This window comes from Bacillus rossius, chromosome 1 (genome assembly GCF_032445375.1).
Source record: "Bacillus rossius redtenbacheri isolate Brsri chromosome 1, Brsri_v3, whole genome shotgun sequence".
In the NCBI taxonomy this organism is placed as follows: domain Eukaryota; kingdom Metazoa; phylum Arthropoda; class Insecta; order Phasmatodea; family Bacillidae; genus Bacillus; species Bacillus rossius.
In genome coordinates, this window is record NC_086330.1 from 153,899,619 (window position 1) to 153,917,549 (window position 17,931).

Below are 17,931 nucleotides of genomic sequence, written 5' to 3' on the forward strand. Positions count from 1 at the left end.
AGAGTAGCGGTATTTGCAAAAAAAAAAATGCTAAAAATCTGAAATTACTTTTATTATATGCTCTTTCACTTCCTCTTTTCATTAAAACCGGCAGAGATAAGAAATTCCAAATACTTTAGGAGAAATCGAATTTTTTAATTTTGAATATGTAGAGTAGCGGTATTTGCGAAAACAAAATGCTAAAAATCTTCAATTACTTTTATTATATGCTCTTTCACTTCCTCTTTTCATTAAAACCGGCGGAGATAAGAAATTCCAAATACTTTAGGAGATATCGAATTTTTTAATTTTCATGCAGCGTTCACCATTGTTGCTTGTTTGCTAGTATGATTTTTTTTTTGCGACGTAGGTGAACGACTACATCATGTAAAAAGAAAATTACGTGAGTTCCTACTGTCCATTCTTTGTCCCGGTTTGTTAGGTCAGGTCAGCTACATTATAAATACTTTAAAACTAAACCATTAAATTTAATTGTATTATTTTTAATGTCCGTTCAGTTTCAAAGTATTTGTAGCTGACCTGACCTAATCTACCTTTGTCCTGTACGTTTTGAACAATACAAACTGAATATGTAAGAAATGTCAATTTTACTGGAAATTTTGAATCTTCAATTCAAAGTATTCAAAGTTAAACTTTAGAAAAACTGTCTTTTATTTGCTTCTTTTATCCTAATTGGATAAGAACTGTCATGTAACCAAACAACAGAAGACAAACACAAGGACTTGTAAACAATAACCCTGCGTTCGTTACTTTAGTTTCTTCAGATGTAGCGAAAAAAGGACGATATAGATTTATTGCTCATCATGGCTATAAAATGACCCGCATGTTTCTTTGATTCAATATGCCGTCTACAGTCATCCCTTCCACCATGTGCAATTCAAAAGTCACACGTGCATACGCATACGCATGGCGTTCCAAACATTTGAAGACAACAAGTATGGCCATTCTTTTGAATATTTAAGTCGAAAGTTCTGAAGAATTGCGTATTTTTCCCCCCCAGATACACATTGTTCTGTCACGCGATTCATTTCTACAACCGGCACTGAAGAACACAACACTATCGAAAACATAAAAAATATTCACATCTATATACACGACAAAAACACTATGATGAAAAAAATGGCTTTCAAGCAATTAATTAAAACAATACAGGTTAGCCAAAGTACCGTAAAATAATTATCGTGATGTAAGTAGCCTTCAAACGAAAAGTCTGAGAATATGTACTAGTTGTATCGTACAACGGACGTAATACCATCCCATTATTATTTCAAAACACGAGAATTAATCCACTTCCTTCGACAGTACATGCGCACACTTACTAGTTCCGTTATTTGCGCAACCAAGCAATGTATTCAAACTGCGTTCACTAAACACGCACAGCAGAAACGGAATTTTCTCCGTTACCATGCAGCACAAAGTCTCGTTTCCGTAATAAACCAGCGATGTTCCGTAATTCCGTAATTCGGTGTTAAATCCGTAATGGTTGGCAGCTCTGCTAATGAGAGACTGTGTATTTACTATACTTATATGGACGTGGAGGCGGAAAGCATCGTTATTGTAACCAGTTGTACGTACTAGTATACTGTAACATCTATGGTTTGAAAACCTCTGAATCCTCGTACAAATACCAGACTTTTCATACGTCAGGCAATGCTAGACTCGTACGGCCTGTGTCCTAAAAAACGAAACATTAAAACGAACATAGCACGACAATCAGCTTGACATAGCATTGAATTTCACCACTGCGTTTCATGGTATCTTATTTCAGCACTTTGTTCTTCTATAGCAGGCCAAACGTACTAAAGAAAGAAAAATACGGATGTGCCAATTACACAGTCACTTAGTGTGCAATAAATACACATGAAAATACGTCAATAGAAAAAATTTTCGTGAGCTTGTATTGAATTCCGTGACTTTTTAGTGACTTCGTGACCTCGCATCAAAATTCGTTACTTTTTCGTTACTTTTGTGACTTGTAGACACCCTGTATAAACATCACCACAAAACGTACAACTAAATATATATTATTTAATGCAGTACTTAAGAGTGCGCGATACATGTGGTTCCGAGCAGCAAAATCGATGTTTGCGGTGGAGCAGATTCTGTAAATGCCATGACATAAATTGTATTTTGGTAAAATATTATTTACAGAGTAAGGATGGATCTTAAAATGTTATTACTCGAAATTTCGGTTTGCGTCTTATTTTATTAACTAATTATTCCTAAAAACGGCGAAGTTTAGTAGACGAATGCTAGTATAATTTGATTGGAAATGGGAAACAAAATAATAATATTATACAACACATATGTGTGCATGAGTTAGAAACAGCAGGATGCATTTAGAAGCAATACCAGCTGAAAAATCTGTTCCGCCGTAACCTTTGTAATCGGTAGACGAAGAACGAATTTTACACATCGTAGTTCACGCGTCCATACACAGATGTCGGGCACTCCGCACGCAGAGGTTCATTGTAGTAACAGATAACAGATGTCGCACATGTCGGAGGTCGTCACTACTTGTTTTGTTGTATCGCGCTACCACGAAGGCTCATTTTAAAATTGAAATAGGTGGGAAACGCTGCAATTGGTGGCAATAAGACGCGTTTTAAAAATAATAGTGACAAAGGAAACCTGCTTCTTTCTGCAAAGCGGAAAAATAAAAGTTAGGTAACTAATTTTTAAATTGATGATATTAGTTTGTTTTTTTATTCCAAAATCTTTAAAACGTGTGTATAACACTTTCCATGTATCTGAATATTTCAAATAACAGCAGCGCAGAGACTAGCATCCGAGACTGGCCGCAGCGTGGGAAGATAGTGCGGGAAAGGGCGGGCGGCGCCGGGCTGGCGGGGCCAGTGCGCAAGCCACGTTTACACGTTTTACAGGTTTTTTTCCCCCCTCGTTGCAGTAATAGTCGTTAATATTTAATGATATGTTGTTTATAACGACAAAATACACACAAGTAATACCAAATATATTTAGTTCGAAAAGTTAAAGAAATAAAATGGGGGGAAAAGGGGGGGGGGGGGGGGCAAATGGGCCAGCCCCGATTTTCTAAAGGCAGCGATTTTACGAATGCCATCCTTGGAACCGTGAGCCAAGGGCGCCCATACCCATAGGCAGGGTAGGGCCGTGGCCCCCTCCCCCAGCTTTCAGGAAGAGGAAAAAATGTATGGGTTGTATATTATATATACTACACTATGTATTGTGTTTGTATAATGTATATGGATGGTGGTAATGCCACACTGACTTGTATACTCTATGTATCTATTTCTCGTATTATTTTCAATTATTCTATGGGCATAACATAGCTAATTAAAAGTTATTATAATTTATTGGGCACCGTTGCTATACTAAGCGAGAGTCCGTTATATATGTTGGACGTAGTGAATTAACTACGGAATCAAATGAATTAAAATAATAAAAGTAAAAAATGTAATTGTGTAGAGTGAATGGGTATTACAATTTAAACACCACACAGTTTAATGACAAAAGACATGCAAACAACTATAACAAATACACCGAACAATACTAATTCTAAACAAATAATTACACAAAAACATTAACACTTCTATTGCCAGACAGTGGGATTTAATGGTTTTGTTATGAATAGTGATAAATTGTGCAGATTATTAGTGAGAAAAAAATTCTGAATTGATCAGGTTAATTGTGGTTTTCCTGGTTAGGTGGATCTGGTTCAAAATTCAGGATACATGTAGGCACAGATTTATACTAAAGTTCGTTACATTGAAATTATCATTTGTCAAAAGTTCTTATACGAGAAACAGTTTAATGGTTAATGTATTCAAATTTCCGTAATTTACCGTCGATCAGTTTCAGTAAAATATACAAACACTAAATAACTATTATTAAATTTCTTCAATAAATAATATTGTCACCTCGGCTAGTGCTCAGGGTTAGCAGAAGTTCTGCCCTCAGACCACTGAGTAGAATTTTCACTATAAATCATTCTGAAATAATCATTCAAATTTGTAATAAAGTTCAAACGAATTAAAAAAAAAAAATAATGTTCAAAATTGTCCGAAATACATGTAGTTGATTGGAATATAATTATAGTGTTCAATAGTATTAACTTGTAAAATTCCGTGCTAGTGACGCTATCCAGCAAAAAAATGGCAACTTTTAGCTTATGCTATAAGCCTCTAACTAATTCGCAGATAATTTATCTATTTGCCGCCGGATCTCGTTGTGAATACTCACGGTCTTAGTCACCACAACACAAATTAGTTTATAATCACAGAATTGATATTATTTTACAAGATTATTTTAATTATATCAATTTATATAAGGCCGACGTCGGGATAGGCCCAGACGAAGAGACGCCTTTTCTTACTTCCTCTCTTATATCATAATTCACGGACGCACTTCCGCCCACGGCGGTATGCTATTATACAGGATAGCCTGCGGCTGTAAACAATGCAGCTAGGAACAGGTAATCTGATGTACGTGATTACTAATCACATCAAAACAAAGTGAAAAACTATTAAACATAAAATATTTGTGGTGAGACAAAAAATACAATAAATAACAGAAGTGAAGTTACAACAATGAGTTAAATATTAAATCAGGTTAGGTTTGATGGTAGTATAGTCAGTTCAATGTTTATGAATGCTAGGCTGTAGCATGACAGTTCCGTAGTTTGAAGGTCAGATATATTATATAAAAGTGTTAAACAACATCATAGTATCATCAATAATAAAGAAATACATATATGATAATAAAACAATTATTAAGTAGTCTTATGTTGCTGTACGCGGTACCATGTAACCGTACAGGGTTTTTGAGGATTTTTGGCAAATTGTAATTTTTGACACTTTTTGTCAATTTTTGAAGGTCTGCCCCCCCCCCCCTACAATCTATCATATAGTCTGCCCCCCCCCCCCCCCTTACAAACTGCCATATGGGCGCCCTTGACGTGAGCATACGTAAAATCGTGGTTCTAGTATTATTAAAATGTGGAAACTAACAAGTTCTAGTGTTGTCACAAAAAACGAACTCGAACACAAATTTATTGACACGAACTTGAACCGAACTATTTCAAAGTTCGGTTCGAGTTCGAAATTTCGAACGTTCGCACAGCCTTATGCAATACAGTAGAGCACTCCTCAACCGGAATCATTGGGGGGAGGTCTATTCCGGTTATGGGAAAATTCCGGGTAAGGGGAGTTGCGGTAGGGAGGCAAATAAAATGGCCTTTACATGCTGCACATATTAACTTATATGTATAGCCAAAGTTCTACTGTAAATATTTTCCACAGTTATAAAACCATACAATAAAAAATATGTAGATCTACAAGTACTGTTTTCAAAACGTACCGGGTCGAAAAACTCTGGGCTGGTTGAATAACCTTGATTCTAGCAAGCTGGCAAGCGGGTGTTTCTTATCTCTGTGGGTGGGTGCGTGATTGAGGAAGAGGACGAAGAAGAGGATTCGGGGGAGGTAGTAGGACTACAGCTACAGTGTTGTGTTACTTCTGTGTTGACGTGCTAGTGATTCACACTTCCTGGAGAGTGTATAGTTACTGCCACGCACAGTTTACATTTCACATACACAAGAATAACACTTCAAGAATCTCGTTTAAAAACACAGAGATAGAAAATACAGATAAAAGTAGACTGTTTAACCATATATTAAAGTATAAATATTTACATAATACATATTTGCACACTAAATTATTGTCTACAAACTGAAAGCATCACACATTGGAAGTAAATGTTACTCGCTATCACGTGTGTCAGCGTGTATAGTGGGAGTCGGTGTACATACTCTCGGGCCGGCCGGAATTTTCCGTTTACTTGACATAGTGAAGCAATAAAACTACTTATTGGATAAATATCTTTATAGTAATTCACGTCCTACGCGAAAACCAGCGGTGTATTTACGCAATGCGCGGGAAAGACAGGCTATAATTAGCTCTCTGACAGACGTGCGCGCGCGCGCCTACATCTACAGTCAGGCAAAAGCAAAAACGCCTCGTTCCAGTGCGGAAATGTATTGGAGGTGTTTTGTAATGTTTTAATTTTTTTGGAAAATTAGTTCCGGATATCGGGAGTTCCGCTTGTGGGACTTATGGTTGAGGGGTGCTCTAACTGTACTACTCTTGAAATGTCACACGTGAATGGAAACTTATCAAATAAGCGTAGCATAGCAATTATATATCGCGTCTATTAAAAACATGATTTCAGAGGATTTAAAAACGGCTATCCAGGACTCTTTTTGGTCATTACATATTTTCTATTGCTACATCTGGACACACATTAATGTTAATTGTTGCTGACATCACATAACACAGTATAAACAAATACTGAACGTCCAAAATATATACGGCACAACTGCATTACCAATTCACTATCTAGCACTAGCGGCCGGACGAGGTCGACGTGCGACCTGAAAGATAAGGTGTAACGCTGTAAACAAATACCGCGTCAACCATAAGAGGCAGGTGAATGGGTGTTATGGGTTTGACGGAGGAGAAAAAGGAAAGGGAGGAGGGCATCGTGTTGTGAGGTTGTACGGGCCAGCAGATGTTTTCCTCAACTGTAGTTCCGGATAACTGGATGCCGGATACACGGGGGAGGAGTACAGTTTAATAGAATATTATAATTAAATCGTAAAATGTTATTGGTCCCGAAATGTTTGTATCAGTTTGCAGTGTAACATAGTTACACTTATTTGTAAGTGAGGAGTATTTCAAACTTTTGGGCACGGTAAACGAATCTTACGAGCTGCTATAGCTTTTGGTGGTGAAGCTTTTATGTGCTCTTGTTCTGTTTTGTGCGAGTACATTACAATAATCGTAATTTTCACCGCGACTGGAGAACATTGTAAAAAATCTCACGTGTCTAAAAATTTCATAAATACGCATGAACAGATGAATAGAAAACAAATTGCAATGGCTACTAAGGTACTACTCCATCTTTAACAATTAATCGTTAATTTGTGGTATCATATGTGGTTTTCTACTAAGACTATGCTTTATTTCAAAATAAATTTTGACGTACTTTATATAGTAAATTTAAAAAAAACTTATTGGTGGAAAATAACTTGAAAGTTTATGTATTTTATCGCTCAAAGACTTGTTGGAACCTACAGCTTCGAAGCAATTTGATACCCCGAAAATGTTAATGAAATTTAAGAACCGTTACTAATACTTAGCTAACCAACATGGAGGATTTTGGGCTCTTTTGGCGAAAAACCGAGACTGCCTAAAATGACTCATGCAAACTGAGTCAATAAAGGTGCTTCACCTACACCATTACAGACATCCTGCACTACGCCAAGAGACCCTGACCCTTTGACCCCATAACACGTAACATTTTTGAAATATTGTATTTCCCCCAAATTTAATGTTACTGACAATATTTCATTTTCGTGACTTTATATTAATATATACACGACTATGTGACCTTGAACTTTACTACATACCCAAATGAGCCAAAAAATCCCCCCCCCTTATATATGCCCATGGACATATCCTACTGTAAATTCATTTCATATAATTTTCTTAAAATATAGGTACTCCATAATCTTTTATATTTTCTGTACACATTACTTATTATTTTGTGGATGCGATTTGTAAAACTTCGATTCTTGCTAGGGCCGAACACGGAATGTCAACTTTCTAAAGTATTCTATATACATTTTTAAAGTTAGTAATGTATTATATGTATTATATGTGTAAACTTTCTACTGTATTCCATATAAATATATATGTAAACTTTCTAATGTATTCTATATACAACGTGTATCTAAAACATACTGACAAATTCTGGCAGAATATTCCTGGCGAAAATAAAAGACGTAAACCTGTGTACCATACTTTTCTCGTCAATGGATTCGGAGTTTTGAACCCCCAAAAATCAAATTTTCTTATTCTTGAATAACTTGCACTACGTCTGATGATTTTGTAGAACGCAAATTTTTCACCACTAGATACGTAGGTTGTAATGAACATCCTTCAAAGAATATAACGGAATTTCTGTTTTAGCACATTTTACCACATGAAAAGCTAATAATAAATATTAAAAAAACTGGGGCAGGCATTACAAAGCACGTTTGCAAGGTGTAAAGTTTCCTTTCTAAAAAAATCATATGGCACAGTTTACTTACTGATGATGTTAATTTCAAGATATGGAAAATTCCATTTTCGGAGGTTCGTAACTCGATTTATGAGTAACGTGGTTATTAGGCTTTCGTCTTGTATTCTTTCCAGAAACAGCCTGTCGAAGTTTGTACATGTTTTAGATACACGTTGTGTATATATGTAAACTTTATATGTATTCTATATATATATATATAGTGCTCAATAACCAAGAGTAAACTTACTTTGGTTACCTTAGTGAACCTATGACTAGCCTATGGAAAGAAAACGCTACGTAACATGAACGAAAAGAAATATTAAGTAAAACATAATTTTTCACTTAAATTAATTACAACTTTCAATATTAATTTTCGATTGGCTCTTTCGTGGGCATCTTTATTGGAAGGCTGCGGTGTGCTAGGGTTAATGGCTGTCGCTCATTAGCTGTTATAGTCTCTGTATCATATTTAGATATACGGTAGCTTCAATTACAGAACAGCCACTGTGCGACAGGCAGTAAGTCCTCCCACACCTTAGGCCACGGCCTTCCACCATAGACGGTCATGGCTTTTAACGACACATATAATTTATTCTAATATTTGCCGCAATATAGATACACTACTTAAAATATAACAAGACTCTCTGGAAAAGGATTGAAACCCAGGCCACCGCGAATGCGAGTTTAGTAATTGTACCTTCAGAGGTAGTATATAGGTGGGTAGTTACCACGACCATGTTCTACGTTATATGAGAAGAGACATACGTTTCCTTTCTGTAGCGAGAAGTTGGCTCAATTTCAACATACCTAACGCAATGATAATTTAGTGAATTGTCATTCAATTTCGAAAAACCGATATGGTAATATTTTGTATTCAGTAATAACTTCCATTGAGATAAAGTCCATGTTGTCCGAATTTTGACGTTCACTTTTTAAAAATTTTCTGGCAGTCCAATAGTTTTCTGGTAAAATAAGATCTTTGCAATCCTGTTCACAGAGACCTTTCTCACAAGCTAAACGTCAAAATTCGTACAATGAAATTGATTATAGTAGTTCTATTTAAATTATGTTTTCCACTTGTGATTGCAATATTAATAATAATTTATGTATAATATACTGTAATGCCAGTAACATTGACTTTTAAGTTCACTTAATTGGTTACGGAGCAAATATTATGTTGATCGATAAAAAAATGTATACTTAATTATACACAACATACATTTATAAAAGTTAACTTAAAGTTAAAATTAAAGTATGGACATTTGGATTTACAGAAAATATACAAACTATTATCTAGGTCCATTGCGGGGAAAAAAAAGACAAATTCTTGTTTGACTTTTCTTAAAATCAAAAACGTAGACTACACGGACTTCGAGTTTTTTTTTTTTTAACTTCGAAACGAAATTTGGAGAAACAATTAACAAATGTTCATGTAGAAAATAGTAAACTAGCAAACTGATAAGGATAATTTTTCCTGGAGTAATTCAGCTTCAGTTGCCTGAGCCAGTACCTAGTAATTCGGGTGCCGGGACGCCGGCCAGACAGAGCGGAAAACTGTTCCAGCCTATCAGGACGCGCCATTGGTATTAACGCAACCTCGCGCGATAAGAGCAGAAAAAGTTGAGGTCAAGCCGATATTTTGTAATGCGGAAAGTGCCGAGATAGGTGATTTTTCAGAGTTTAATATGCTGTTATCTTCTCAAACTATTAACAAATTATGTTGTGTTTTATTCTCTACAAATCAACGGTACATTTGTTACAAAACACGAGTCAGAAACGTCAAGTGTATTAAAAAAGGTATAAATAAGAAGTTTCGTTCTGCAGTTGTCAGGCAGATGACAATACTAAACTATTAGGTATGTAGTGTAGACTTGTATCTAAAGTATCTAAAGTATCTAAAAATTTTACTTTGTAATATTTTATGTACCAGAACTGTTGAACGGTTTTTATTTAAACGAAGTGGTGTTGTATCACACAGTAACATCCACGAAGCGTAAAGGTTATAAAATGGACGCCGAAACAGTTAAGCATAAAATCGGCGTTCCTTTAAACGAGAAAAAAAAAAGATCTATCTGCTCTGTCTGGTTTGTATGAAACGGGCGTCATAGTCCAGTGTGGTCTTGTGCTTCTCAGCACATCAAAAAGCCGTTGCCTCGGCTGCTTCAGCTGACTCATCCCACGCTATCAGCAGTCCTTCATTTGTCTTTCTCACTCACTCCACTACCCCCCCCCCCCCCCCACCTAACCACTCCAGGTGGCATTCCGTTTTCCTACTAGTTCGTGGGATTTCCACATGATGCCGCGCCGTACGCTCTTCTGGCCGAATGCAACGCTATCCTACGAGGAAAACATGAACCACTTCAACTGACCGCGCGCGAGAAAATATTATCTCCCACGCGCTCTTAAAGTCAAGATTTTGTGGTTTTATATTTTGTCAAGTTTCATCATCATTATAAATTTTAAAGTGTCGTGCATAAATATATAAAATTACTCAAATAGCAAAACGAGGAAGTGCATTATTGAAACTACAACCCCAACATAAACTTCTAAGCAACTGGAAAAAAAAAAAAACTTGATCAATTGTGCGGTTGTTTATTTTTGGTGGCAAAATATTTTCAAATTCAAGATTTGCTCTTCATCACTGACTTATTATTTCAATAAAATTAATATTGTTAAATAATCAATATGCTTTTACATTTCCTTGTGATGTTTCTCTTAGGAATTTAGCCATGTCTTTTAGGGTATAACCCGTAAACTGCTTTAATATTAATTAAAAAGAAACTAAATAATTAGTACAGACTATTAAAGTTTTTAAATAAATGTATAAACTAAATATTTATGAAATGGATTCTATATTTTAACAAAAAACAAAAACAAGGTACAGAGATGTAACTGCATTTTGTGTTTTGCCTTCTTGAATTTCGGTGTTATGATGTGTAATGACTTACATTTCAGTGTTCGTGGTACAGCGAGTTCAATTTCTGTGTTTGGTGGTGTACAAACTCCAATTTCACTGTATTTTTTTACTTTATCGATATTCTCCATATAATTTTGCCTCTACTCAAAGCATATTTCTTTTTCAAAAAGTAAGCAATATTTGTACTAATACATCCACAAGGAAGATATATTAATAACTGATGGGTGACTTGAGTATAAATGCAACTATAGTTTCCCATTAATTTTAATGAACATACAATCATTACTGCTCAAAAATGCAGTATTTAGCAACTACGTTTACTGGCATTGTTCACAAACATTTTGCTATATATATAACAAGACCAAAAAGAAAAAAAAAAAAAAAGGATCTCCTAATAAACTGTGCACATTTGGAACTATGTCAAAGAATAAAGAAAATACATATAACTGGTATCTATAAAAATGTATGCAGAAAAAACATGTTTTTAATTAGTGATACGATTTTCGATACTTCGATACATTTTTTCGATACCGGAATGCTTGTTCATTTGTATTGAATTAATTTTTGAGTCGCCATCGTACAAAATACAACTACAGTAGTACCTCGATGATACGTTCCTGTTTCATACATTTTCCCGTGTCATACGCCGATTAATTTTGGTCCCGTCAAAAGTACTATATTTACAATAGTTTACTTTCCCGGAACATACACTTATATAATATAATTAATTTCCCGTTTCATACGTTTTTACGAAACGGAAAAGTCCTAAAATTTACAAATTTTTTTGTTATATTCCTCCTGATAAACTACGTTTTAATGCTTTTATTTTAAAAAAGTTCATTGTTTACCTTTGCAAAAGTAGAAAAATAACTTTATTGCACCATAGATATGTATGGTATCAGGAAGACTGTGCACCTCGCTACTAGCATCTATAGCCAGCACCAAGCGAGACTAGTGGCGCAAACTAGCAATGATTATGAAAATGGTGCACGCGCTTTACCAAGGCACGGAACTCATATTTTGTGCATTCATTAATCTTTGAACTGAATACACCCGTTTGATATTGTTTTCTTACTATCGGATTGTTTTGTATTTTACATTTCTCACGTTAAAATTTTATTTAATATTGTTCTGTTGCATTAAGTTGTTTGTAAAATGAAACAAACAAGAAAAAATTTCTGATTTTCTTTTTATTTACATTTGTTCGCGGTAAAAAAAAAGTGTACTGGAAAATAAAGGGCTAACTCTCTTGAAGATAGTTTGTATTTCGCTTCTATTTTTTATACTCAACTATTTAAAGTTGTTTGCAGTTTGTATTTTTTTAATAAAGAGGGAATTTATATAGTTTAAAACTAATTTATGTTATTTGTAATATTTTTTACTTAATGGGAAAATATTTTTCCCTGGAGTATCGAAAGTATCGAAGTATCAAAAGTATTGAACTGAAAAAACAATACAGAATCGAGTATCGAAAGTGTGGTATCGTCCCACCTCTATTTTTAATATATTGCAAACTATCTAACTAAAATTCAGAAAGCACACTTAATAAATTTTCATAAATAAATAAGTGATGGGTAAATCCAGATTATCTCAAATCCATCCCTCTAATCCGAGTCTACGTTCCAAGAGCCTAAAATGAAATGGCCAAGAAATAAAATTTTTAATAAATATAAAATGCTTCTTCATAACACTTGTTTGTTTCTGTGATTGATAGCTACATTTTAAAATTAGTAATTCCTAATGATTTTACAATATGTAAATGTCTCTAATCTATCCCAACCAACCCATTTTACAATATCACATGATATTTATGCCTAACTTAACCATTTGATAAAATCAAAAACTACTAAAAGTAGAACAATGCCATCTTGCAGAATGATTTGAAAATATGCCAGGAAATTTTTAAAAATATATTTTCAAGGACCTTGTGTTAAAGATCTATGACCTTCCGTGTGATGTTTTTAGAAATGGCCTTGATGAACTCGCATAAACAGCTGTGTTCCGCACCAAACTTTGTTTTTCCAAAAAATCTGAGAAAATACGGGAAAAACTATAAAAAAACAGCAGAATTTGTTTACAGAAAATTTCGCGCTACACCATATTTTAGGGTCCCTAAATATGGCAATCTATACATTTATATTCATTTCATGAACTAAGTTTTCCAGATAAGTATTTAATTTACTTAAAACATATTAATAGAATAATATTTTAGGGAACAGAATTAGAAAAAGTATAAAAACAAATATAAATAAACTTAGTAAACATTTGCCAGTGTTGAATTTTTTAATTTACTATTTTTACGCCTATATTTTTCTAATAATATTTTTTCTCGAATACATAATCTTTCCAATACTGAAGATTCAGTGTGATTCAAGGATTCGACTGGCCTATCCCTAAAATAAATATTATTCAATAAGTATACAACACTATACAATAGCTTGGATTCCCATAAATAATTATACACAAAAATGATTAATAAATGGTGAAAATGTAAACCTGAATGCAGTAATGTTATTAATTTTTATGTATTTATAACATTGTAACATGCCCATCAAAAGATGGAAAACTTTTGAGGTGGGCAAGATAAAACAACAGATAAAAACTTCAATACATATAGAAATATTTACCCAAAGCAGAGACTAAAATAGAAAAGACATTCATTACAGGACAAGATACATGAGTAACATCTCCAACAAGTTACCTGGTGGCGGCGGTTGTTGCGATTGTTGCTGTTGCTGTTGCTGTTGCTGCTGTTGCTGCTGCTGCTGCTGCTGCTGTTGTTGCTGCTGATGCTGCTGATGCTGATGCTTCACACGGTCAATAATTCGAGGCAACTTCTCCTGTGGAGTTGCTGTGATTATCGACGGAGGTATGGGAGGTATGGTTGTGGGGGTGGACGGCTGCTTCGCCAGCAGTGATGCCAGCATCTTGTTCTTCTTCCACAGCTCGCTGTTGCCAGGCGGGGGCGGGTGGTGCTCTGCCGGCCGCTTGCCCGCCGGACCAGGGTCACTCCCCTCGTCTGAAGAGCGCTTGCGAGGGGACCCTGCCCCCACTGTCACACCCCCTGGCGGCGATGGTGATGATCGGTTAGGGAACCCCAGGCTCTTGAGCAAGTCGTCATCCGAGCCAGGCGGGTGCGAGTGCTGGCCCGTGTCAACGGACAGCGGGGGCTTGCAGTCGTCACTCCCCTTCTTCATCAGCTGGTGGAGCAGCTCGTTCTGCTTCTGGTTCTCAAAGTCATCTTCATCGTTCTTCTCGTTCAGCAGCTGGAACAAGCCAACATCAGCAACACAGGAACAACTACAACAATACATATGCAGGTACAGCTGGAATATTACCTTCCCTGTTGATAATCAAGTACAACAAAGCTACATATACATACATACATACATACATACATACATACATACATACATACATACATACATACATACATACATACATATTAATATAAAAGATACTTAAAAAATTGCGTAACAATATTTTTAAACCAACATATTTTAACTTTTGTTTTTTAAAATACTGTACTGCATTATTCAAGTAAGATAATAAATAAAAAAAAAGCTCATTCAGAAGTAAAAGTGATGTGTAGAATGAGTTTTAACTATATATATATATATTTTGTTCCTCACTATTATGTTTTTCCTGATGAATGTGCTACTGGTGTTAAACAAGTATAACTTCGTAAACATAAAAAATTACAGCTGCGCACTTTGATCTGGCATTCTTCGGTAAGGTACATTTTGTAATTCGGCACCAATTTAACTGCACATATTCTAATTTTTTTGGTGGATTTGAGCATAAGTGAATTTTTTTAAATGTAATATTACAGACTTTTTAAAAAGTAACGTGTATTTTCTTTCTTTCCAAAGAGCAGCTTATTAACACTTTTAAATAGCATTTTACTGTATATTCCTTATTTTTGTTAATCTAGTTGAAACTATTTTATAGTCTCATAATCTGGACAAATTGCTAATCTGGTACAACATTACTGTAGAGTAACAACCTGCTCTCCTATCAACGTGGAGATTTACCTTGAGCAGCATGTTGTTGCCGGTAGAGGACCTAGACGCGTGACTCCGGCCGGCAGGACTCTTCACCTCCTCGTCGTCCTCCTGGTTCAACAAGCCCTTCAGTATCCTGTGCTGCTCGCCGTCCTCGCTCTCCTCCGCGCTGGTGCTCGCACGCTTCGTCAGCAGGTTGCGCAGTCGTCCCGAGTCCCCAGGTACGCTGTTGCTCTCTCCACCTTCCAGCACGCCCTCCTTCGAGTCCTTTCCATCGTCCAGCAAGAAGGCGGGGCCCCCCACCACCGACTCCTGCAGGGGGCTGAACGGGAACCCGGGGTTACCGAACGGGTGGGCAGGGGTGTTGGCCGGACTGGGCTGGGCGGGTTGGTAGGGACTGTAGCCGGGCCCCGCCGGGCTGTGAGAGCTCTGGCGGGAGTCCGGGCGACTCTCCCCCCACACGGGGCCTCCTGCCCCTCCGCCCCCGCCCCCCTCGCTTCCCACCAGGTCCCACGTAGACGAGGGGAACAGGTCGAAGTCGTTGAGGCTGATGTCATTGCTGGCGAGGGTGAAGGTGGCGTAGGACGTGCTTGCGTTCAGGGTGATGGTGTTGCCCAGCTCACCAGGCGTGCTGGGGGGCGCGAACCCGCTCGAGGTCACCACCCCGCCCCCGTTCACCGGGCTGGGGGAGTTGGTCGCGTGGGAGTTGGAGAGGTGACCGCAGTCTGTGGGGAGCGGCTCTGTGTCCCTATGGAGATAGTGGCAGGTGACAACACACAATCCAGTCCAGTTGGATCATAATAGGTTAGTCTCTCATGCAAGTCCTGCTGTTTACAGAAGTTAGTGATTTACTCCACATCACAGTTTACTTCAGTTTTTAACACATATCTCTGCAGTAATTCTAATATAATTTTCCTAATTTTGTTTGTTAAAATATTTTATTAAATTTCAATTCTAAAAGTAGGATGCTACAGTAACAAAACTACCGAATGATTTTGGCAACTAGGATTCTTTAGAAAACCTGATAAACATGCATTTGTTAGTTTGTGCCAACCAGGTGTTTACGTCCCTGGTGGGTTACAAGTACAATTTGTTGAGGAGATAAGAAATATACATGCAAAGTGGTAGATTCAATGACACACAACTAACATTTTTTCCATCGTGGAATTCAACTTTTTTTTCCACGTAGAAAGTGTGTGTGTATGTATGTATGTACGTATGTATGTGTGTGTGTGTGTGGATTATTATTCATTATAAATATAATGTAACTGGCTCTAAAATGTTGGCTATTCTTATAACTTTCATGCTGGTATTTGTTAAAATAATTAATACCACATTTTAAATTCAAGTATGTGTAGGTTATATATTATATTTACTTATTGTGATGAACAGTTACAGTACAGATCAAGAGTTAAAAACTGTATGATATTAAATAGTAATTTCATACTTATGACTAAAAAATGTTTGATAAAATTATCATCTACTTGATTTATACAAAGTCAAAGTAAGGGAATCATCAATGCAACATGCATTAAGAAAATAATAAAATAAAAATCTTGAGCACATGCAGAACTAGTAATACCGTATAGATTCATAATTTGCAGGGAATAAGCATCAAAACTACAGGTCATCTCTCCAACACCCAGATTCAAAATAATTTGAACGGTACTTTATCCCCATTAAATAGATGTTTTGTGTAAGCATGCAATGTTTACTTAACACAATGGCTGCAACATCACCAACTTGCCAGCCCAGTCCAACATTTTGTACAATCTGGCCCTTAAAACATATACCAATATCCTCACATGCTTAGCTAACCAACTGAAAAAAAAAAAAATTAAATAAAAATAATTGCACAAAATATTATTTAACTCATAAGAAAATAATCTAATAAATTATCATGCAAAAAAAATACTATACTTGCAACCACTTATATCACTACTTTTAAGCTTTGCAAAAAAAAATATTCATGCAATATAGTATCATAATTTTTTTAACATAGTTTCCATTATTAACTACTACAATTAATTGATACTGATGTTTTGCACAAGCAAATACAATACAATTTTAATTCATGTAAATGGACAATATATATTGGAACTGTTAAAATACGTAACATTTTTGCATGTAAAATTATTTATAGTGTTGGGCCTTCCTCCTACCATGATTTCAAACTGTGAAATAAAATATGGACACACAAAAATTTCCCATTTCAATCTCTCTTTTGCTTTGCTTCTTGTCATTTGTGCACTTATAAAACTGTAAAACAACAAAGAAAACTATACAAAAACACCAGATTTGAAATTAAATAAGTTTGTAACAATATGATACACATGTTATAAGCTTAATAATTAACTCTAAATGTTATTCAATTGATCATTCATGTAAGCGTTGTTGTATAGTGTGTGTGTATCACCCTAAAAATATGTATAAATACCAGAAAATTGTTAGTTACTTTCAATACACAATTCTCAAAATGTCAAATTTTAATTAAGAGATGATTGTATTTTCAAGAACCAATTTTGTAAAAGCTGAAAATATACAACTAGCAAATACATCTAACCTTACAGTCTGATATTAATACTTTTCAAATAAAAGGATTTGTACTATTACATTTTTTCACAGATTTCACAAGAAAGTCCTTGCTCATAGCCAAGTATTATGGTGTCAAGCCTGCTACTCATTAAAACAGTAGGTTAATGGTAAAACTATCAACCATAATAAATGGATGTTTACTACAGTGATTCAGTACAACAATTTAATGCAAGCTGAAAACAGAAGTGCATAAGTGCCTGACCCCGTGCACACACATGCATACATGCTACTGAAGCCAAGTTCTACATGTAGACATCAGTACACAAACTTCAAAGAGTCCATTCAATTAATTGATTCATAGTAAAAAGAAGTTTA

At 35.7% G+C, this 17,931-nt stretch overlaps 1 protein-coding gene across 8 annotated transcripts in view; it reads right to left on the reverse strand.

Moving 5' to 3' along the window:
• LOC134546312 (nuclear receptor coactivator 3) overlaps window positions 1-17,931 on the reverse strand; it is a 616,306-nt gene that overhangs the window by 103,049 nt on the left and 495,326 nt on the right. For 5 of the 8 annotated variants that reach the window (XM_063389041.1, XM_063389038.1, XM_063389042.1 and 2 more), the window contains 2 exons: window positions 15,052-15,769; window positions 13,719-14,283 (listed from right to left, as the gene is read on the reverse strand). In XM_063389041.1, the coding sequence (XP_063245111.1) occupies window positions 13,719-14,283; window positions 15,052-15,769 (1,283 nt within the window). The remainder of the gene's footprint in view (window positions 1-13,718; window positions 14,284-15,051; window positions 15,770-17,931) is intronic. The other 3 variants (XM_063389043.1, XM_063389044.1, XM_063389045.1) reach the window with 1 other exon arrangement.